The 23233-nt window shown below is 40.4% G+C and overlaps 2 protein-coding genes and 1 pseudogene across 6 annotated transcripts in view; 1 reads left to right on the top strand and 2 right to left on the bottom strand.

The window, feature by feature from the left end:
- FBXO45 (F-box protein 45) overlaps positions 1 to 4069 on the bottom strand; it is a 45667-nt gene extending 41598 nt beyond the window's left edge. Inside the window, exon 1 of one of the 2 annotated variants that reach the window (XM_090278307.1) lies at positions 3468 to 4069. In XM_090278307.1, the coding sequence (XP_090134433.1) occupies positions 3468 to 3779 (312 nt within the window). In that variant the 5' untranslated portion in view covers positions 3780 to 4069. The remainder of the gene's footprint in view (positions 1 to 3467) is intronic. The other variant, XM_090278298.1, reaches the window with a different exon arrangement.
- A 133-nt stretch (positions 4070 to 4202) lies between these two features.
- Positions 4203 to 21950, top strand: WDR53 (WD repeat domain 53). 4 transcript variants are annotated; one of them, XM_090278277.1, is made up of 4 exons: positions 4213 to 4342; positions 14170 to 14314; positions 15346 to 15841; positions 21082 to 21950. In XM_090278277.1, the coding sequence occupies exons 3-4, from the start codon at positions 15362 to 15364 to the stop codon at positions 21667 to 21669; spliced, it is 1068 nt and encodes a 355-aa protein (XP_090134403.1). In that variant the 5' UTR covers positions 4213 to 4342; positions 14170 to 14314; positions 15346 to 15361; the 3' UTR covers positions 21670 to 21950. The 4 variants fall into 4 exon arrangements, with proteins under 4 accessions (XP_090134392.1, XP_090134403.1, XP_090134384.1 ...); XM_090278266.1 differs by lacking the exon at positions 14170 to 14314 and having other exon boundaries at positions 4203 to 4281; XM_090278258.1 differs by lacking the exon at positions 14170 to 14314.
- On the bottom strand, positions 18760 to 18960 carry LOC150021722 (small nucleolar RNA U3; annotated as a pseudogene).
- Positions 21951 to 23233: the final 1283 nt, after the last annotated feature.

Raw genomic sequence — 23233 nt, 5'->3', positions numbered from 1 at the left:
TTAATTTCTTTACACTTTAGAGACATAATGATATTGTGAAGTGTCCTTATCTTTTAGAGATGGATACTAAACAATTCAGATGACATGGAAAAATACATACATAAATAAAAACAATCTATAGTTCCTGTCCCACGATCTCATGCATAACCTGGATTGTATGTACATTATGGCAAACAGCTTTAAGACCTACTTTAGGATCTAAGTCTGAAATTTAAAGAATCAGTTAGATGCTAAATATGGCTGAATACTTGATGCTATTAGGTGACATGGAAGATATGAACTTTTAAAAGAAAGGACCAATCTTAAATAGATTGACAACTCCAAATACTTTCCAGTTTTATGCTATCTCGAGACTGTTCCCATCCTTCTCTGTTACCTAGGCTCCCTGGAAATCCAAACGGACTCTTCCTTCTTCATCTCACTCAGCTAGTCGGCTAGCTGTCCATCGATGTGGACTTGTTCTCTGCAACAGCTCTCCCAACCACCCACTACTCTCCTTTATACACTTGTTCATACATTTGTTCTATACACTTGTCTTAAGTACGTCTGGTATAGGCACTAACCCCTGTCCTCTCCAATTCATCTTATGGCCAAGTATTTCTAAAGTACAGCTCTTATTCTGTCACTCCTCTGTTCAAACTTCTGTGGTTTCCAACTGTAGAACAAAGCCCAAAATATGGACTGAAGACTGTATTCAAAGGACCTCCACGACATATCTAGGTTAAGCTTACCTTTACAATCATATTTTTACTTTAATTCAATTGAATGAAACTACTTTACATTTACTCTCTCCTCTAAGCTCCAAACTATAACAGCTGCCTATCTGAAATCTCTTGTGTGTCTCAAAAACACCATCAGTTCTATTCTACCCAAATTGAACTCATTGTTAGTCCCCTAAACCCAGCCCAGGTGATCCCTATATTATGTAAGCCAGACACCTAGGAGTTATCCTTAAGCACTAACCTCTTCCTCACCCCTAATCACATCTACTGTAGATTTTACTTCCTAACTCTCTCCTCATCTGCTCCACTACCTACTTCCTAAACTGGTTTACCCATATTTCAAAGGTTCTCTCCAAACCTGTGCTCCAAATGGAAGTTAGAAATAACCTTTTAAAAATGCAAATTAATCCTATCAACAATCCCCACGTGCCTAACTCCCTCTTGCTTATTGTTCAAAATTGCTTCCCTAGTTTGGCCCCAGTCCACCTCTTCGATCTTATCTCAAACCTGCCTCACTTTTGCTCTCTATGCTCCAGCGACACTGATGTATTTTCTATTCCTCAAACTTGGCAGGTTCCCTCCTGGAAGGCTCTTTTCTCACTCCCTGGCCTATTTATCCTTATCCTTCAGGTTTCAGTTTATCATTATTTCTTTAGAGAAGGCCTTCCCTGACCTCCCTACCTAGGTTAAATTTTCCATTACTGACACCTCATACCTCTCCTTCCTAATACTTAACACAGATGCAATCTTACATTTGATTACTGTCCATCTTCCCCTGCTAGATTATAAGGCAAGGCATCCATAAGAATTTGTGTTTTTATTAATTATTCCATCTACAAAACTGAGCATAGTGTTGGCACTCACGTTTTTTAAAAATAAGAATACAGTATATGCTATACAAAACCTTTGCTATCTTCTGGTTCTGCTTTTATTCAAGGTATTCCATCTTAGTAAAATGTTCCAATCCTCCCCAGCTTTAAAATTCAGCTCAGATATAATCTCAACCTCAAACCTTCTCCAGTCCTCCACTTAACTTATAAATTTCTCCTTTCTCTGAACTTCTAGTATTTTTTTAATATCTCTAACAGAAGCAATTTCTACTATTTGTTCATTATTTCTATACCTTTTTGTTCTCTTCTATTAGACTATTTGCTTCTTTACTAGACTATCTGACTTCTCTTGAATTAATCTCTTTATCTTCAAGATACTTAAAAAAAGTCCTCCAACATCTGAATGAACATGTTATTAGTACAAATCTACAATAGTACATGTAGTAGAAAGACATACAAAGTAGTAAAGACTTCCGAAATAGGTAACACAGGTTGCCTCCAAGAAGGGAAACTGGGTGGCTGGGGACAGGGGCAAAAGGAAGGCATTTTGCTTCTTTTGGATGTTGGCTCACACAAACACATTATGTATTACATATTGCTATATGAATCTTGAATCATGTGAACATAGCTATTACAGACCAATGTTGTAATTTAACATAAGTAAAAACAGTACTTTCTGAAAAAATAAAAACTTAGTCTACACATTTATGAGGTAAAACAGTGCAAAAACTGCAATCGTCTGTATTCTACTATATAAATTACAACTAGTATCCACTGTATATTTATACCATGTACAACATAGTGTAGTAAATTAACATGTTATTTCACTTAGTAGGAAAACAACTTGATAGATAATATTTAAGAGCAATATTCCTTCCTTATCTTATTAAACTAAAACCTGCTTTATGACAAAAGAATAAATTTTATATCTATTTCACATGGAAAATGTTTACTTATTATTCTGACACCCATCAGCAGCCTAGCATTAAAAAGGGATGTTTTCCCTTTTTAGTTATTAATGTTTTTTTTAATGTTCACCACATTCTAAGTGGTAACTTTATCCTCTTTCATACTGTTCTTGGTAACTGCTATACTGAATAGCTGTTATCCATCCAAATGAACTCAAGCTAGAGGCCTTTTGTTTATGATGCCTGAAGCATCCTCTCAGCCCTACTGTCCCTGTTACTTGACCTTTTTATTTGCTCATGAAGAAGGTACCAATACGCACAAGAATCTAGAAAGAAAAAAAAGGCAACAAAACCAGAATTCTATGACAAAGAGAACAGAAGAGACATATCATCAAGGTGGAACTAGGAAAAAGTTGGCAAGGAAGTAGCCAATAATAGTGGGACGAGGCAGTACTATGATGGTTAAGCGATGCCGATAGGTATAACAGAACGTAAGCAGGATGCCTTAGGACCACTCACTTAGAAGCCTGAAACACAGTAGAAGCAATTAAAGAGAACCTGGGTTAAAATAAAGAAAAAAATGGTTATAAATCAGAGCTTGTAAAAGGTGAAAGCCGATGTTAAGGCAGCAGGAAGATCTAATATAATAAAGCCTACCTGGAGGACGCGGAGATAAATAAGATCAGAATATTGACGGTACAACAATGGGGGTGGTCTGTCTTTAAAGAGAAAGACAGTGGCAAGTAGAGTGAGTGATGGAAACCAAGTATGGGAAACCATCTGGTCCTTAAAAAGTGTATCACGGAAGTGGGGTGGATTAAAGACCAGAACTTCAATCCAAAGAGAAGATCTTTATGGAGAGGGATGTGAGGTAAGGTATTGACTGGTGCACTAGAAAGGCGGGATGGTGAAGCGAGGCGTCTGAGTCAGAAGGTTAGATGAGAAGCACTGAGAGCTGCACGCAGGAGCGGGACTGGGGGTAGAAGCATGGCCCTGGACTCCCTCACCTTGGCCTTGTAGCTGGGCAGATTGCAGAGAATGTCCGTACGCAGAGCCTCTTCTGCTAGGCTGCGGGCACACAGGCTCCGCCACACCTCGCTGTTCTCATCGCCGTGCAGGCAGCGGTACCAGTGCTTGCAGACCAGGGCGCAGCTCCGCAGCTCGGACAGCTCCAGGTAGGAGAACACCAACTCCAGCACTCGGCAGGGCAGCCGGCCCCCGATTCCCACAGACCCAGAACCCGAGCCGGCGCCCGCGCCGCCGCCACTACAGCCAGCACAGCCCGAGGCTGCCCCAGTCCCTGGGGCCGGCGCCGCCATCGCCTCACCAGCCGACCCGAGGGCCGCCGCCACTGCCGCCGCTTCCCCAGTCTCTACTGGGGAGGCCAAGCCTCGCCTAGAGGCCACAGCACCGCTCACCGCCCCTTTCTCAGCTAAGCGTGCGGCCCCTCCGTCATGCCCGCCCCTGCCCAGGGGCGTCCGCCGCGCGCCCCGCCTCACTGAGGGCAGATGCACCCGCCGCACAGGCGTCCCCTCGCCCCTCCCCCGCGTTTCAGCGCGGACGCTAGAACCTTCCGACTCGAACGTCCTCCCCGTGGCGCACCCGTGGCTCCGCCATGCGGGTTGAGGGCAAGAAGCAAAGACGCACACCCGGTTAGCTCGCTGTTCCTCTCGGCCCCGGATGTGACTGTTTGGTTGCGGCGCCTCGCGCCCTACGCTTCATGGGATTGGGCGCTGAAGGGTGAGGTCATCACGAGGCACCGAGGAGGGACGGGAAGCCTAGGTAGAAGTCTGGCGCTGGCGCGGTGTTGGCTGGTCTACGGTACCCTTTCCTGTTTTTCGTCTAGTGGTCCCGTGTAGACGTTCCTGGGCCTCTCTTACTGGTAGATTTTCCTATGTCTGCTAGGTCCCTGCTTTAAACTCCACCCTAATGCATGAAATATGTCTCTTTACTAGTCAATATCTACTTCCGCCGCCCTCGGCTGAGTTGAAGCTGTTTTGTCTCCGGCAGCTAAAGTCGTCGTTTTCTGGTTAGGCTTTCTCGTTTTCCCCCGAGTACCGGTACTTACCAGAACGTGTGTCCCAGTGTATATCCTGAAAGTGAGGTCGCTACCTTGGAACTTTGCTCCTCCCAACATTTGGATAACCTTAAGTGTTTTCATTCTTTCGGTCAAAATACAGCCTTTCCCAGGCTTCCCTACTAACCTAACAAGTGATTAGTAGGCGGATTAAGGCAACGTGTTTTTAGTTATTTAGACATCCCAATGGGGAGAATGATGTGAAATGTACAATTAGGCTTTTTGGAAGGGAAAGAATTTAAGCATTTGGTCATATTACGTTGTCTTAGCTGATAGCTTAGGTTTCTGACAGCCTTTAAAGGCTATTTAGTAAGAGGAAATAATAACTATAATGTGAGCCAGGCACTCTAATAGGGTCCTGTACGCGAGTTTTTATATAATTCTCAAATAACTATGAGGTAATTATTACAACAAAGTTTACAGATTCTTTTAGTAGTCAACTCCACTGTCTTGTCTTTATATAGTAAGAAATCTTAACAGAACCCCCCTTGCTGTGCATACTCCATTTCTTGTTTGCCACTAAAAATAAAAACAGCAACTGTTTGCCTTCCCTTTCTTCCCAGGTTTTTGTTGTTTTGTTTCCAACAGGCTTCTAACCCGGATTCTTTTCATTCTTGCCGTTGCCAGTGGCACAACCCTTAAGTCATTTTGGTTGCTATCAGCTTCTCCACGTCAAGACCAACTTTGGAAAACCCAAACATGAAGAAAAGTTGATCTAAACTCATTACAGTGATAGTGTGGTGGGTAACCTCAGCCCACGGAGTTCTTTCATTTTTCAGCTTTCAACCTTAGAACATCCAAGTAAGACCAACTTTTGTCTGGGAAGACAAGTAACATCTTCAGGGATAAGTAGAGTTGATAAATCTGAAAATTAGGGAAAGAACTAGGCAGACTAAACAGCTTTAAAGGCACAGACACTTGAAAAGGACAAGTGGGTATATGGAGGTATGACTGGAGTAGGATGTTTATTTAGAGTGGAGATCATTCGCTTATGAAAGATGTTGGCCTTTATCCTGTCGTTCACAGTGTAGGTGAGGTAGAGGCTTTCAAGCATCTGATCAGGCGGTTCTGGTGCTAATCTAGTCCAAGACAATGAGGTGACTTTTTGTGGCAGAGTACCCCCCAAGTGGAATTTCAAAGTAGGAAAATATTTTTCTTATCATACCTCCTACTCTTTATACAAATATTTCACCTGCTCATCACCCTCCTGACCATGTTCAGTGTCATTCTGACTGTTAAGAACTGCCAGCTGTTGCACTCCACCCTTTCTAAAAATTCTCTCAAAATACCCCACCTTTCCTCACCCACACTCCATGATCTCATTAGGAGTTGGAAGGAATCTATTATCTAATTAAAGTAATTCATAATAGGATATGAGTAATTGTTGTGCTTGACCCTTTAGACATCTGTATGAGAAGTTTGTTGAGTTGATACCTGAATGCGGGGATAGTGGCACTTTCCTATTTCTGGTGGGCTCTCCGGTTCCAGTAAGAAAAATGAGAAACACTGGCTTGACAACTGACTTCTGAAAGGTTGTTTTGATTTAACGCAGATTTAATTACATTTTTCTCTCTGCCTTGTACCACAGCAACCTGGCTGGTTTGGCTCAGTGGATTGAGCGTCGGCCTGCGAGCTAAGTGTCGCTGGTTCGATCTTCCAGTCAGGGCACATCAGAGAAGGAAAACTCTGACTCCAAAAAACCTCCGCTGCCTTGCGGCATACCTCTTCAGGGGAAAGGCTAAGGGAGTAAACCCCGACAGAAAATCCGGAGCCGGAGTCCCTAAGGCGGTTTGACGTTGTAGTCAACACCGGCAACTCCTGCGGCGCACCTGAAACCAAGCTGTATCGACTCCGTCTTTCCCTTGGACCCTTCAGCTGCGAAGAGAGGGGGGGTTCTGCTGCATGGGCAACAGCAGACCCTCCATATCACCCTGCCCGGGCTCTGTAGCTTCAGCTTCGCTGGAGAGGACACTCCAGCGTCATCGTAAGAGGTCGATTCAACACGGGAGGAGACAGATACCGTGTCACTCCCGAGTCGGACTGCACAACCATTCTCGGCGGTGCAGATAGACTCTTAAGAAGCTACACCATCGTCTCTCGAGACGGACGGCTGCCGACGACGACGACGATGTACCACAGCAGTCTGATTGTTTAACACTTTTTTTTCCTTCCTTCCAAATCCTCCCTCGCGCTCAACCGGCGCGGAGTTTCTTGAATATAGGGAAGAATTAATAATTGAGCAACACGCTGACCCTTTTCAAAAGAAATAGGTTTATCTGTAGTCATCATGACTTCAATTTCTCCTGTAAAATCTGCATCAATTACCCCTATGTGAACCGTAACTCCTTTACTAGTAAGGCTGCTTCTCCCTATGAGTAAGCCGACGCTGCCAGCAGGCAAGGGGCCATAAATACCAGTGGGAATTCTTTGAACTCCTTTGTCAGGGGATAAAGAAAACGCAGTAGGAGCTGGAATGTCTAAGGCTGCACTTAAACTAGTAGCATGATATAAATCTGAAACTGACAATTTGGATTTTGGTTTCAATTCGTCTGCTGATGAAGTTGTGCCGAGCTGACAGGAAACTGAGCAATCAGGCTCGTATTGTTTGAAGCTGGGCCCTGAGCTGGGTTCTTTGCCAAGTTTCACGACTCAGGAAGATTTAAAGGAGGAAGAGGATTACCCTGTCTGTCCTTTATTGATCTACACTCATTGGTCCAATATCTTCCTTTGTGGCATCGGCGACACAACCCTGGTGGAACTGATTTTCCTTCCCCTTTTCCTTTATTACAATCCCTTTTTATGTGCCCAATTTTTCCACAATTATAACATCTTAACTTATTATCTTTTATTCCTCCTTTTATGGCCGCGGCTAAAAGATTCATGCTATGAGTATTAGAACCAATATCTCTGCACACTTGAATGTACTCATCAATAGAACCTCCCCTCTGTTTAATAGGGAGAATAGCTTTGCTGCATTCCTCGCTAGTATTTTCATAAGCGAGCGTTAAAAGGAGGAGATCCTGTGTATCTTGAGTAGGGATAGCCTTTCTAAGAGCCTCTTGAAGCTTAGCAATAAAATCTGTGTATGGTTCAGAGGCTCCTTGAAAAATTTTGACCTGTTTAACACTTTTCGATGGTGGGCTTTAGATGTGTTTCAAGTAGTAACAGATTTTAATTTTGCAGACTAAGTAAAATGATTTTGGGGACTTTGGTTGATTCATGGTTCAATGCTCTGCATGAGAAATATTAATTGACTAAAATCAAAAGCCTCAGTGTATGGGTTTCTGGGGCTTCCCAACTCTTTAACGTACCCTGTATTAGGTCTCTCTTTTTGTTTTGTTTTTTTTAAACTAGGTAATCAGTAGATACCCATGTGATATAGAGGTTGGAAGTTTAATTTGTTTTTTACTCTGGTGCACAGAGGTTAAGGTTTAGCTGACCTTGGTCTTATGAGCTTAACAGACTGAGAATTAATACTGGTTCTATTATGGAAAAATTTACAGGAAGTATGTTATTGACTGTAAGTCCATTTAATACAAAATTCATTTATTGCATTGCCTCACCTCATACTTTGGCACGGAGCTTAACCAAATGTATTTTTTAAATTGAATTAACCTTTTCCAGAAAAGAATTGTATTAGGAAGAAAACCTGCTAAAACTCTTGTCTTCCAGTCAGCATTTACTTAGGTTGCCTGTGAGAAACCCTGACTTATTCTTAATCTTAGAGAAAACCTAAACCCCCATCAGGGATCCAAAAGCTGTATGCAACCAAAATCCTAAAGCGGTAGAGGGCAGATTTTCAGATTTTAATGTTAAGACACCATAGAAAAATTAAAACTCTAATTTAGGAAATAAGTGATCAGTAATCTGAAGATTCATTACAGGGTTTTAAACAGAATTATGTGTAGAAGAGATTCCTACTTGGGTGAGGAACCAGGAATCTCCACTGCCCTTTCCCCCCTTTCCCCTCTTTTTTCCCCATTTTCCCCTTTCTCCTCTCCCCTTTCCAGGCTCTTCAAGAGGAGTATCCATTCCTTTTTCCTTTCTCCTAGGAGCTCTCGAGTTGGTCCAGGAGTTTTCTCTTACCTCTAACCCGTTTTCCTCCCTTCCTTCAAAAAAAAGAAAAACAAAAAATTATGTGTAACTTAAATGGCCTTTTCAATAGCTAATTCAAATTTCATATTTTAATGTAGGATATTGTCTTTATTATATGATAAGTTAGTAGTCAACACAGACAACAGTTCCTAAGCCTAAATAATATTAATATCTTTCATTTTTAATTTTGCTAAGTGTTCTTTATTTCTGGTTTATCTGGAACATTTGGCAAGAGCCTTTGTTACGGTAAAAAATTATTTAACTAGTATTTCAATACTTGTCAGCAAAGATCAAATCACCAAGGGTTCCCTTTCTTTACTTCCCTCTGAGTCATTTCCTCTCCAAACCTCTCCATTAACACTTATTTGCTTCAGTCTCTGTTTAATATGTTTCATCTGTATACTGATTGGGTGCTTCCTCTGAGATTTTTTTGTATCTTTGTCTTCCTATTTTGTCTTTATGAAAATAGCTTTATCTGATTTTGTGCCATATCTGTTAACTGATTACCAGCAGGTTAGTGATTTTTTTGCAGTCTAGTTAGTGATTTGTGTGTGTGGCTAAAAATAGGAGTGAACAAGTTTTGTGTTGAGAATAGAAAATTTAAGGAGATTGCCAGATTATTTTAAATGATTTTTCAAAACAATATTAGGAAATTTAACCCTGTGCCATGGCACAAAATTCAGGTGTCAAACCTGAAGATAGTAGAGCAACTATGGCAGTTTTTCACTAGGAAAATTCTCCCTTGGTTGGTGAAATGAAAAATTAAATTTGTCCAGATGTGTTTGCTTCCTCTTGTCTGACCATTAGAGTTGTGTAAATTGCACTGATTTTCTTTTTTCACTTGCCCATAGGCAGTTAAAACAGGGAAGTATGTGGCAATTCCAGTTTATAGACCTGAGATACCTAGCATATCAAGAATCTAAATTTTGTATAAAGTACTACTGTTTTGTAAGTGCAAGTAGGTGATAACATGATTAAAAATTTGTGCGTAAATTCAAAAGCAGTAATGAATTATTAGTAGCTTTTAGTAATTTTCTGTACTTTAAAGAATACTAACAAGTAAAACTATTGTCGAGTGGAATTGTTAGAAAAAGATTTTTGTTACTTAAAGAGTTTGGTATCTCTTTATATTAGGTTTCTGTACAAATCCTAAGGGCCAGGAGACCTTGGGCAAATTATTGAACATTTCTGAAATGCAGTTTTATTATCTATAAAATGGAATAATACCAATCAGAAGGGTTGTTTTGAGAATAAAAGTAAATAACCTACTGATTTAGTCTCTGGTGGTAAGGCTTAAGGGTCTGCATTTATAACCAGCTTCCCAACCGATTATTGGTGTAGTTAGTACAGGATTTCAAATTCCAGCATGTGTCAGAATCATCTGGAGGGCTTGTTAAAGCTCATCGCTGAGCCCCACCTCCAGTTTCTGCTTCAGTGGGTCTAAGGTGATATCTGACCATTTATATTTTCAACAAGTTCCTAGGTGATGCTGATGCTGCTAGTCTGGAGGCCATACTTTGATGACCATTGGTGTAATACATATGATGCTCCTTTGACCAGCCTCATAAAAATGAGAGAAGGGATGATGGTAATATTTATTGAGCACTCATTATGTAGCAGGCACTGTTATATGTGCTTTACATATATGATCTCATTTAATTTTCTCTGATCCTGTGAAATGGGTGTTATCCCATTGAAATAATAGTATTATCATCCCCACTTTATTTTTTAAGTATATTTTATTGATTATATTGTTATAATAGTTCCAATTTTTTCCCCTTTGCTCCCCTCCGCCCAGCACCCCCCTTCCTCCAACAATCCCCACCGCAAGTCCATGCCCATGGGTCGTATTTACAAGCTCTCCTGCCTCACCCTTTCATATATTATTATTCTTTTTTTATATAATTAATAAATTTAACAATAAAAAAGAACAATCCCTCCCTCTCAGACTTAAGACCCTTTATAATCTTATAAAGGACAATGGGTGAAGGTCTTGAGCTTCTCTAGCTGCTTCAAGCTGGACATGGTCATCGTCCTACCTACCCTTGGGTCCAGAAATCCCTAATAAGAGTGGGGGTGTGGAGGGGAGGGTGGCCTTCCCACATGGGGAAGGATCATGCAGACTCCAGGTCAGTTGGCTGTCCCCGGACAACAGCATGCTTGACTAAACAGGCTGGCATCCTTGTTGTATTCTGGGGGCAATAGGTTTGCCAACAGGATTAAAAGACATCATTCAATCCATAACCACTAGATGACAAAAGACAGGGATTAATTTTTCAATGTCCCACATTAGGGAAAAGAAGGGCTTCTTTGGAGGAAGGTGTGCCAGGTACATCTCACCTGTCCAAAACCCTTTTGCCCATTATACTCAGTTTGGGCTGAGGGAAATATTTTAGGTTTCCCCCCTCTCAGAACTCTGGGCTCTTTCTGTCCAAGCCATTAGGATAGAAAAGAGAAACTAGTTTTAAAGTGAAGCCCACAGACCACCCCCTACTTCACCAACCCAGCCACTTAGTTCAGCCAAACAGTTGAGTCTCAGGAGGCAGCGCTGCAGACAGGATTAAGTGAGGCCTATACATAATATAGACAATCACTCAGGTAATGAGATCATAGGCTTATGCCCTTTGAAAACAGAAAACACATGTTAATTTAGGTAACATAACCCACATACAAGTCTCTAAATCTGTAGGACTGTCTTATCGGAAAGACATCCAGTTGCAGGGCATTTGACATTCTTCTTGCCTGTAAATTAAACATCTTTGATAATACCACAGACATAGTTTAACTTTCAAATGAAAACAAATTTTAAATGAAAAGAAACTTTAAAGACGGTTAGCTGCACTACTTTACAGTCTACACTGAGCATTGTGATTTTCCTTGAATCTCAATTTTTCTCTCTAAGATTACCCTCCTTATCATTAAAGGGACTACATTAAGTCCATTTTTAATTTATCCTGTTCATTTGCATAAACACAACAAGAGCAGAAAATGATCACTTATGATCTTTAGTTCTGCTTTGCCGGAACTTACACAAGGAACATTTAGGGTGACCTTTAGTCTGCCCTTCAGGGCACAGAAGCTGAGCCACATACCTGCCATTCAGCCTTGCCTGTACAGACCTGTCTTTTCCAAGTCGTCCTGGTTTTCCATTGTGCCTTAAGGTCCCTTCTAGCCATCTTTCAGGAAAACAACCTTCATTCCTTCCCTGGAAAGATTGCTATGGACTGCACAACCAACCAAGGTACCAGGCTTTTATTCTCGTGGGCTTTTATTACCTTCGAAAGTCAATCCCAGTTCCTCAGGGCTTTTTGGTAACGACCAGAGCCCAAGCATGTCTCCTTTAGGCATGACATTCCAGTCAAAGTCTTGGTCAAAAAAAAAAACCTCTATTAACAACTGGTCTTATTAGTTTTAGGCAAAGAAACTTATGTCATTACTTACTTCTTTAGAATGCCAAACTCTGGAGAGATCGGATAGGGAGAAAATATATAGTGTGAAGGGAAATCCTTGTCCTTCTAATATTCACTGAACTTGCATTTCCATTGTTTATATTTCCATTTTTTCCCCCCACTAAAAATTTTTTTTGTTTGTTTTTCCATTACAGTTGTCCCACTTTTTTCCCCCTCTTGCTTCCCTGCACCCTGCCCCCCCCCCTTCTCCCACATTCAGTCCCCACCCAGTTGTCCATGTCCATGGGTCATTTATACATGTTCTTTGACTAGACCCTTCCCCTTCTTACCCCCTTCTCTCCCTCCCATCTCCCCGTTGTTACTGTTAGTTTATTCCTTGTTTACGTACCTCTGGTTCAATTTTGCTCATTTGTTTGTGGTGTTCATTAGTTTCCTGTAATAGGTGATAGCATAAGGTATTTTTCTTTTGTTGCCTGACTTATTTCAATAAGCATACTTCTCTCTAGTTCCATCCATGTTGTTGCAAATGGTAGAAGTTCTTTCAGTACTTATTCATTGCCATTTTCCCCCTTTGTACTCGTGTTCCTCTCTTTCTCTCTGTTTCTTCATCTTCTTAAAGCAGACCCTTTAGCATCTCTTGCAATGCTGGTTTGGTGGAGATATATTCTTTTAGCCTTCTTTTGTCTTGGAAACTCCTTATTTCACCTTCCATTTTGAATGTGAGCCTTGCTGGGTAGAGTATTCTTGGTTGTAGGCCTTGCTTGGAATATTGTTTGCCATTCCCTTCTGGCTTGTAGTGTTTCTGCTGAGAAATCTGATGATAGCCTTATTGGAGCTCCCTTGTATGTTATTAGTTGTTTCTCTCTTGCTGCTTTTAGGATTTTCTCTTTGTCTTTGAATGTTGCCATTTTAATTATGATGTGTCTTGAAGTGGTGGGCCTATTGGGGTTCATCTTCATTGGGACCCTCTGTGCTTCCTGTACTGGCGTGACTCTTTCTCTCCCCATGTTAGGGAAGTTTTCTGTCATTAGTTTTTCAAAGAGGTTTTCTATCCCTTGCTCTTATTCTCCTTCAGGATTTCCTATGATACGGATATTATTACGTTTCATGTTGTCCTGCAGCTGTCTTAGAACCTCTTCAGTCTTGTTCAGTCTTTTTTCATTTTGTTGCACTGTCTGGGAGTTTTTGTCTACATTGTCTTCCAGCTCGCTGATCCGATCTTCTGCTTCCTCTAGCCTGCTTTTAATTCCTTCTGTTGTGTTCTTAAATTCAGAGATCGTATTCTTCATTTCCTCCTGGCTCTTATTGATAGTTTCTATGTCCTTCTTCATGCTGGTGTAATTCTCAGTGACCCTGGCTGGTTTGGCTCAGTGGATTGAGCGTCGGCCTGCGAGCTAAGTGTCGCTGGTTTGATCTTCCAGTCAGGGCACATCAGAGAAGGAAAACTCTGACTCCAAAAAGCCTCCACTGCCTTGCGGCATACCTCTTCAGGGGAAAGGCTAAGGGAGTAAACCCCGACAGAAAATCCGGAGCCGGAGTCCCTAAGGCGGTTTGACGTTGTAGTCAACACCGGCAACTCCTGCGGCGCACCTGAAGCCAAGCTGTATTGACTCCGTCTTTCCCTTGGACCCTTCAGCTGCAAAGAGAGGGGTGGTCTGCTGCATGGGCAACAGCAGACCCTCCATATCACCCTGCCCAGGCTCTGTAGCTTCAGCTTCACTGGAGAGGACACTCCAGCGTCATCGCAAGATGTCGATTTAACATGGGAGGAGACAGATACCGTGTCACTCCCGAGTCGGACTGCACAGCCATTCTCGGCGGTGCAGATAGACTCTTAAGAAGCTACACCATCGTCTCTCGAGACGGACGGCTGCCGACGACGAATTCTCAGTAAGTTCCTTGTAGTTTTTCTGGAGTTCCTTGTAGTTTCCCTGGAGAGTTCTTTGTAGTTTCTGCTGAGCTCATTGAGCTTCTCCATAATCCATGTTTTGAATTCTATATCTGATAGTTTGCTCCCCTCTGTTTCATTTAGCACTCTTTCTGGGGATTCTACCTTTCTTTTTGATGGGGGGTTGTTTCTCTGTCTCCCCATTTTTGTGACTCCTATTGTTTGTTGGTGCTTCTTAGAATGGTTTGCACTTCCTGGATCTGCCCCTGGTGGCATCAGATCATGTACCAGTCTGGGCCTAGGCAGCCTGTTGCAGACTTCCAGGGATCTACTGCCTTTGTCTGTCTGCCTGCAGTACTGGGGATGAGTCAGCACTGGGACCCGGTAGGTTGCCTCCCCAGTTCTCCCCTCAAAGTCACCACACCAAACTCTCCCCAAGCGTCTCTAGTCCTCTCTGCCTTCCCTCTGCTCGAGCCCAGGGTAAGTGGGGGCCAAGATATTTTTGTTATGTGATCCCTTAAGAGCTCTTTTCCTCCCACTGTTTCTCTCCAGCTAGCAAGAAACCCTGTGGCTTTTCGCTTTTCACAGCTGGATACTATTTTACTTTCCACTCTGTTGTTGTAGGCTGGGAAGCTCAGCTGGGGGTTTAGACCCTGCCCTTCTCAAGGGGAACCCCCAGCTGCTGAGCTGTTTCTCAGTCCCTTCAGCTACCACCCGTGGGAGCCCAGCCAGCCGTTCCGCGTCTCCGCACTCCCTACCGGTCACGTTGTGATGTAGCGGCTTTTTCTGTCTCTCCGTGGTTATAAGACTTCTCTCCAGCTAGTGTTCGGTTGGTTATTCCAGATGATTTCTCCAAAATTACATTGTAAATCCAGACTAGTTCTGGGAGGAGGTTAGTGTAGCTTCCACTTACTCTTCCGCCATCTTGTTTCTTCTCATCATCCCCACTTTAGAGAGAAGGAAAGTGAGTCACAGAGGGGAGGTTCAGTAACTTACCCAGAGTCACCCAGCTAGTAGGTGGTAGAACTATTCAAACCCAAAGACTTGAGCTCCAGAGCTCACTTTCTAAAACATTGTTCTGATTGTGCAGCCACTCTTAAAAAGAATTTTTCTTAACTTAAAATAAATATACTTAGTGTTTATTCTTTTGTGAGCCTCACGTCAAAGGCTGTAAAACCAGGCATACCTGGGTCCCTGATTGCAAGGGAAGCCCATTTCAGCATGTTCCAGCCTAATATGCCACAACCCTGTGTTCAGCTTGGCTTTTGTAGACTTGATCTTCAAATACCTTTGTTGTTGCTGAGTTTTTTAATGTCTTTTTAAAAATATTTAAATGAAATATTACTGTATTTGTCTCCTACCATCAAGTTCTTAAGTAAAACATGACATTATGTTTTTTTCCTCCCTCTTCACAGAGTCTTCTGGGCCATTATGGCTGTCAAGTGGACTGGTGGACATTCTTCTCCCATTCTCTGCCTGAATGCAAGTCCAGAAGGGCTAGTGGCTTCTGGAGCTGAGGGTGGAGATCTCATGGTTTGGAGCAAAGATGGGACTCCATTGGGACACACATGCTTTCAGGGGGCCTACGAAGTTACCAGTGTCTTATTCTCTCCCTCCTGCCCCACTAAGCTCTATGCCTCCCATGGAGAAACCATTAGCATACTGGATGCCAGATCCCTCAAAGGTTCCCTGGACCATTTTCATGTGAATGAAGAAGAAATCAATTGCCTTTCATTGAATGAAACTGAAAACCTGCTGGCTTCTGCTGATGACTCTGGGGCAATCAAAATCCTAGATTTGGAAAATAAGAAAGTTAGCAGATCACTAAAGAGACATTCCAATATCTGTTCTTCTGTGGCTTTTCGACCTCAAAGACCTCAGAGCTTGGTGTCATGTGGACTAGATATGCAGGTGATGCTTTGCAAAGAGTAATTGGGTAATTTCTAAGTGGGATTTGCTAAGTATATATTTGTATTTTTTATTCTCTCCTATGTTATTTATGAACCGTAATCTTCTAGCACATGTTTCATACTAACTTGACAAAGCCTGTTAGATTGTATTCACAAAGTAATCATTAATCTTTTAGTCTTCCTTTCTCTATGCTTTAATATGTTCTTAAAACCTGAGAATTCAAGTATTTGGTTCTAAATATTTATTTAAATAAAGGGGCATGCTGAAGGCAGAGGTCATCACCCACTTCCTACAAATTATGGCTTGTTTTAAAAAATGTTGGAGGGACTGGATCTGTTATTTTTTACTTTAGAATTCTGTGGTGCAATAATTGAGATATTGTATATAGATAACAAGGATTAGAACATTACATTCATTCTGAGTTTTGAAAGGAAGATTACAGATTAGCTCAAATTCAGAGGAAGGCCATCAGAAGAGTAGGTGTATGTAGAAACCATTATGTGGGGAACTGCGGGTATTTAAGTTTTGGTTTTCGTGAGGGGGAAACGTGGAATATGCTTATGCTGGTCTAAATAGAAGTCATAGGGAAGCAGATTTTGGTTTAATAAAATAACTTTCAGCCCTGGCCAGTTAGCTTAGTTGGTTAGAGTCATCCTAATAAACCGAGGTTGTGGGTTCAAGCCCCAGCCAGGGCACATATAAGAAACAACCAATGAATGCATAAATAAGTGGAACATCAAATCGATGTTTCTCTCTCGCTCTCAAATCAATCAGTCAATATTTTTAATAAAGTGAGCTGCTAAAGAAAAGAAAAAGCTTTTAAATAGGTTGAACTTTCTCACAGCAGATATGCTTCCTCTTGAGAGTAAATCTCATATCACTGGAGTGAGAATAATCATGGCTTCTTTTTGGAGAGCACTTAGTACTTGCCAGTGCTTTACATATATTGGTTTTCATTCTAATTCTACCCTGCTAGTTATTCTTTTTTAGACATGAAGAAACTGAGATTCAAATTTAGTGTTTGCACAGCTGCCTGAATTGGGATTCAAACTGCAATCTCTGGCCCCAAAGCCTGTATTTTTTCTGCGTGATATTTCAAGCAGAATATCATGAATAATGTGGTAGTAAAGGTTCTTGGTTTGGGAACAGGTGCTTTCCAGAAAAAAAACCATTGTTTGTTGTGACTGATGTGCCCAGCACATATCTTTCTTCTGAGACTTGGTGATTCTGTTAATAGCATCAGAGGTTTTGTCTTTCTACCTTCTTGGCTAACAATCTTTACCACACCCTTTTATTCCCTCACCCTTTTGGAATTTAGAAATAGATGAACTGGTTTTAGTTGTCACTATGACTGCCATTCCCCCTCTCTCAGGCAACTGAATCAGTGGATATCCTGCAGTACTGGGACAGTCCCTAAACAATGAAGAATTGTCCTACCAAAAATGTCTAATTTAGAATTATTTTAGACTTAGCAGGCACAGTAACCCTGTAACTTCCACTCATAGGTCTTGATCAAGCGCTGTAAGACCTACAATTTTATACCCTAGTGGTGATAATCTGCCCACTTGGTTATGCAAAAAGACCTATACAACCAGGCAGATGTCTTTTTTAAGTAGGCACATTGTACAGTGTCTCTTTGACTAGTCATTCTTTCATCCTTAAGCTATATTAGTTTTCAGTCACTGGTTCATTACTTAAGTACTAGGCATGGCAATAAACAATTAGGTGTGCAAAAATGACCTGTATTATTCAGATTAGATAAGAAGTGGGCATCCCGTATTTACCATTGTGAGTCTAGTTCTAGGTGAGAAGCTTTAGTGGCAGGCCACTGCTAGAGACCAGGATAAGAATTAAATATTTTGTGAAAAAGAGGCTCAGGTAATTGCCCGACTGCTAAGAATTGCTAGAAGTTCACTGTAGATTGCCTTCTGCACTGGGTTGTGATGTAACAGTAGTGGCTAAGACAACACAATGACGCTTTTAAAAAATATTTCCTGCCATAACTGGGTTGACTCATCTCACAAACCAAAAGGTCGCCAGTTCAGTTCCTGACCTGGGTTGTGGGCCAGGTCACCGGGGTTGGGGGGTGTGAGAGGCAACCGATTAATGTTTCTCTCCCTCTCTTTCTTCCTTCCTTTCCCTCCCTTGCCCTCTCTCAATAAATAAATGATTTCCTTACTAAAGGTGAAACTAATTTCTTCCACAATTTATCTTTTAAAACTAAGTACCCAGTATTATTCTTTTTTTTTTAATTTTTAAATTTATTAATTGACTTTAGAGAGGGAGGAAGAGATAGAGAAAAACACTGACCCTGAACCCACTATCCAAGCATGTGCTCTGACCAGGAACTGAACCAGCAACCTTTCAGTTCATAGAACAACTCTCCAACCAACTGAGTCACACAGCCAGGGCTCCTCTATTATTCTAAACTTTTAAGATTACCCAGCCTGTGGAGGAGTCCAAGAATGTAGTTAATAATAGTGGAAAGGAGTTCATATCAAGTTAATATTGAGTTATTTCTCTTAGAGTAAATGCATTTATTTTATCTCAAGGCAAAAATTGAATTACTGCTACACACAATAGATACATTCAACACACCTATCCTTGTTATAGAAATTATTAAAATTACATCATTTCTTTTAGATAAGCTTAAATGATTAGGCAAAACATACTGTCAGGGATCTTCTCTTTCCCCCCTCACCTGAGGATTTGTTCACTGATTTTAGAGAGAGAAACATTGATTGGTTGCCTCCTGTATGCGCCCTGACCTGGCATGGAACCCGCAGCTTAGGTATGTTGCCTGACTGGGGCTCGAATCCGTAACATTTTGGGGCACAGGACCATGCTCCAACCAACTGAGCAACCCGGCCAGAGCACTCAGGGATCTTTTTACATTTTCCTTTCTTTTTTTTTTTAATACTTAGACTGCATACTCTCCCAAAGGAAGAAGAGAATAATCATCAGTGGCCAATAACAATTGCAAAAGCAATACCAAAAACTGGCTTCATGCTCAGGAAAGAACCTGCACCTGCCTCCTCTTCATGGTTTGGGTGCTCTACACGTTCAGAGAAACTAATTTAGTAACTAACTGTACAAATGATCCCTGAATGTGCAGTCTTGAGAGTAGAGGATCTTAAGAATAAATTGTGATTTATTAAGATACTTGCGACCACTTAGTTTTATATTAAATAGGTACAAATAATATTTATAGTACATATGAAGGTATTGAGAAAAACACTAAATAAATACTTAGTGTACCCAACACTGAAATAGTTTTTTCCTTATAAAAATCTTTGGAAATTTGATATTATCCTAAATTTCTCCAGCGTATACGATTTCTCCCACCGCCAATATCAGCACCTGAAAATAAATGGTTCAAAGGTTTCTTCTTGTTTATGGAGTTTGAAAGATCATTTTTACCAACACTTAAGGACCAGGATGATGGAGGAGTCGTTTTTTTTTCCTTGGAAATGAATCTTTTATGTGGAAAGAAATGTTTTTGCAGAAGGAGAAATTTGCGTGTTTATTGTAGGGGCAGAAAATTTTGAGCAGGGTCACTTTGATATTATTGCATTCACATCTAAACATCAGCCAGTTGTCCATTTTCTCTCCCTTTTATGTGTTCTAGGGCCATAACCCCCAGATGCTTGGTTTTTTGGGTTTTTTTTTTTTCTCTTAATCAGTTCTACTGAGGGTGATACTGCTTGAACAGGTAGTTGAGAAATTGTGAAACACCTTGGAATCTTTGGCAGTTAGGAAGAATAAAGAAGTATAAAGAGAATATCAAGGCAGGAACAATTTTGGAATCTTCAATACTTGGAAATGATTAATTGGTAGAATCTGTGAAGGTTAAATATTTTTGTATTATTTAAATATTTAAGCTGCTGAAAACACTTCGGTTATAGTTCATGTTTAGATGTCTTAGCAGACAATAAACGTAATCCAGGTACTTTGGGGGGCTGTGTGATGAAGTACTTGGGGGTACCTGCAATAATTAAGCTAGCAAATTCTGGAATGTTTATTTTCCTGTGTTCAGGGTTTTTTAAACAGAGATTATTTCCATATCCAATTTTAGTACTCATTCATATTTGCTATATTTTCTGACATTTCTTTATTTTGCTTAGATTTTAAAAAATTTGTTAGTAGTCTGTTGGCTTCAACCAAAAAACGATAGTTGGCTACTTAATTCAAAAGGATTTTCAGGACTTACCCTAGTAGAAGCAGAATATAAATGTTGTTATATTTTACTTTTGAAAGTAGACTGAGTTGATAGAAGTTCACCTTGAATAGAAAACCGAATTCTTGATATCAGCAGTAGTAATCTTATCAATTCAGATCTGTGCTTTTGTCTGTCTAAACATGGTCTTTTGTCCATTTTAAATTGTGAGTCATAATTTAGGGATGATATTAAAATAAAGCTGTATGTTCTCTAACAGTATTAAGAATATTTTTCTTTTCAAACTGGTTACTACAGGAAGAAAACGAATCACTAGAGTAAAGTCAATTCACAAAGCTTATTTCATTTTAATTAGCACTTCATTTAAATAAACTTAGTAGGTCTACCATCATGGTAGGGAACAATAACAAAAAGCCAAATATATCAAAATGTCAAATTAATCAACAGACATGTTTGGAATTTCTGCTCTTTTCCAGGCATTGTACTATGCATTAGCAAAGATGAATTAAACCTTAAGAAACTGACAAGCTAGTAGTATATGTCAGTTAATAGATTGGGAATTAAATATGGGAAAGAGAGTGGGCTGGAATAGTTAGGAAAGCCTTCTTGGAGAGACAGGGACTTTAGCTAAACCCCTAGGATGGCTAATTTGGGTGATAGGGAAGGGAAAGGTAGGCATTTTTACTTGTAACCAGCATAGACTAAAATTAGTAAATTTCATAATCTTCAATTTTACTTTAAGATGAGGGTAGAATGACCTAAAGAAAACTGGCAAATTAAGAATTTGGGTTACACTTTAATGAGTTTGTTAATTGACAGTTATTCAGGATCTTATTTTCTAGATTCTACCATATTGCCCATTGGCATTCTAGTTTTAACACCAGGGTAGTATTTCACTGGCATGTTGTAGTGCCCTCTAAACTCCTTCTTAATATTGCTGGAAATATATCCTACTAATTATTCTCAGACTACTTTGATGATTTTATTAGAAGCAGAATAAACATGGTAGTTGAGCAAGATGGCTAGCACTCTATTTGACTGTGTAACTTCCTTTTATTTAAAGGTGATGCTGTGGAACCTTAAGAAAGCCCGGCCACTTTGGATTACAAATTTACAGGAGGATGAAACAGAAGAAATGGAGAGCCTACAACCACTGGGTCAGCTTTTAAATCCTGCTCTGGCTTATTCTGTGTCTGTGGCATCGTGTGGCAATATTTTTAGTTGTGGTGCAGAAGATGGTAAGGTTCGAATCTTTAGGGTGATGGGAGTCAAGTGTGAACAGGAACTGGGATTTAAGGGCCACACTTTGGGGGTATCCCAGGTCTGCTTTCTGCCAGAATCTTATTTGCTGCTTACTGGAGGGAATGATGGGAAGATAATGTTGTGGGATGTAAGCAATGAAGTTGAGAAAAATCAGAAGAGTCCTACAAAGCATAGGAGAAACACTAAAAGAGCTACTTATACCAAGCAGGGTGGAAACAGTAATGCTTCAGTAATAGATGAAGAACAGGGCATATTTTTACCAAAGCTAAGTATGGAACATGGAGAAAAAGTGAACTGTCTCTTAAATACAAAAATAAAGGGTTACCAAAGTGTATTAGTAGCTGATCAAACTAGTTGTATATCGGTATATCCCTTAAATGAATTTTAAATACAATAAAAAAACATTTGAAAAACTGGCAAACTTTATAGGTTAAAAAAATTCTGGCCCTGGCTGGAGTGGGTCAGTGGATTGAGCGCAGGCCTGTGAACCAAAGGGTCACTGTTTCTATTCCCAGTCAGGGCACCTGCCTGGGTTGTGGACCAGGTCTCTAACTGGGGACACGTGAGAAGCAACCACACATTGATGTTTCTCTCCCTCTTTCTCTCTCCCTTCCCCTCTCTGTAAATAAATAAAATATTTTTAAGTAAATGTTTCTTTGTTTAAACTCATTTGTAGAATAATACTGTTGTATAAATTTTAAGACATTTAAGCAAAAGAAGATAATTGGGTAATACTTCATAAAGTAAGTACTGAACATGTACCAGTGAGTTTACATATATTACCTTTTATTATTCTAAATCAGTGATTCCCTCCATTTTATTGTCACAGGAACTGAGACTCAGAGATGTTAAGTAACTTGAGAACCCAGGAAATTTGCAGGTATAATTACTTGCGTGCAAAGAATCTCAGTTGTCTTGTGAAGCCTTCTACTTTAGGGAAGCCCACATCCTGATCCAAAGGTGGCCACTACATTAGTTGTAACATGAATTATTTCAGATCCTAAAATGCTATGAGGAGCCTTACCAGGTTGGAAGAGGAAACCTGTTCTTGTTTATTCTGTGTAAAGCCCAGAGGCTTTGCTGACAATTTTACCTTTTACTGTTTCTGAGAAGAAGGTTTTAGGGTCAGATCAGTTCAGGAAATTATGCAGCAATCCAGGCCATGGTGCTAGTGGGAGCAAGAATAAGCTGAAGTAACAAATAAGCTCAAGATATAAGATAGAAAAGAGGTAGTAGAGGTAGAAAATAGAGGTCAAGATAGTGTGTCAATAATGTTTCTTTTCATCATGGTCTGGATTGTTGTTTTCCTTACATGTTCTTTCATTTTGTGCTTATACATCCTATTCTTATATTCCAAGTTTTGAAGAGAGAATCTGATTATCCTTAATTGAGAAGAACTCTTTGATAAGTTCAATTTTAGAACACTTGTTGCAAGTGACAGAAACAAAATTTGAATTTGCTTAAGGAAATAAAAAGGAATTTATTGATTCACTGAGTAGTCCAGTGATAGTTGGCATGTACTGCTGGGGTAGCTAAGCTGATGGGATGTGAATCTGTAGGTGCCCTTCTTTGTGGGAAGTTTCCTAGAGGTGAAGAGGTTTCTCAGTAATTTTGAGCCTGGAAACTCATGCCTAAAACAAGTGTATTCCTGGAGCCGGTTTTTTTTTTTTTTTTAGCTTAAGCCATGTGAGCTATATTTTTAAACTTTAAAAGAATCCTGACCAATTGAGGCAATCAGTCAATATTGTTTAGTGATCTCACTTGGAATTTAAGGAAGGAAGAATACCATATAGGCCAGTGGTTCTCAACCTTCTTATTGCCGCGACCCTTTAATACAGTTCCTCGTGTTGTGGTGACCCCCAACTCTAAAATTATTTTCGTTGCTACTTCATAACTGTAATTTTGCTACTGTTATGAATCATAATGTGAATATCTGATATGCAGGATGTATT

Source organism: Furipterus horrens, unplaced genomic scaffold, assembly GCF_987537825.1.
Source record: "Furipterus horrens unplaced genomic scaffold, mFurHor1.1.pri manual_scaffold_1, whole genome shotgun sequence".
Lineage (NCBI taxonomy): Eukaryota > Metazoa > Chordata > Mammalia > Chiroptera > Furipteridae > Furipterus > Furipterus horrens.
This window is presented reverse-complemented; position numbering and strand designations above follow the sequence as displayed.

Coding starts and splice junctions, on each gene's coding strand:
- WDR53 (XM_090278266.1), top strand. CDS start 15,362: ATGGCTGTCAAGTGGACTGGTGGACATTCTTCTCCCATTCTCTGCCTG. Junction 15,842..21,081: donor CATGTGGACTAGATATGCAG/GTGATGCTTTGC, acceptor TTTTATTTAAAG/GTGATGCTGTGGAACCTTAA.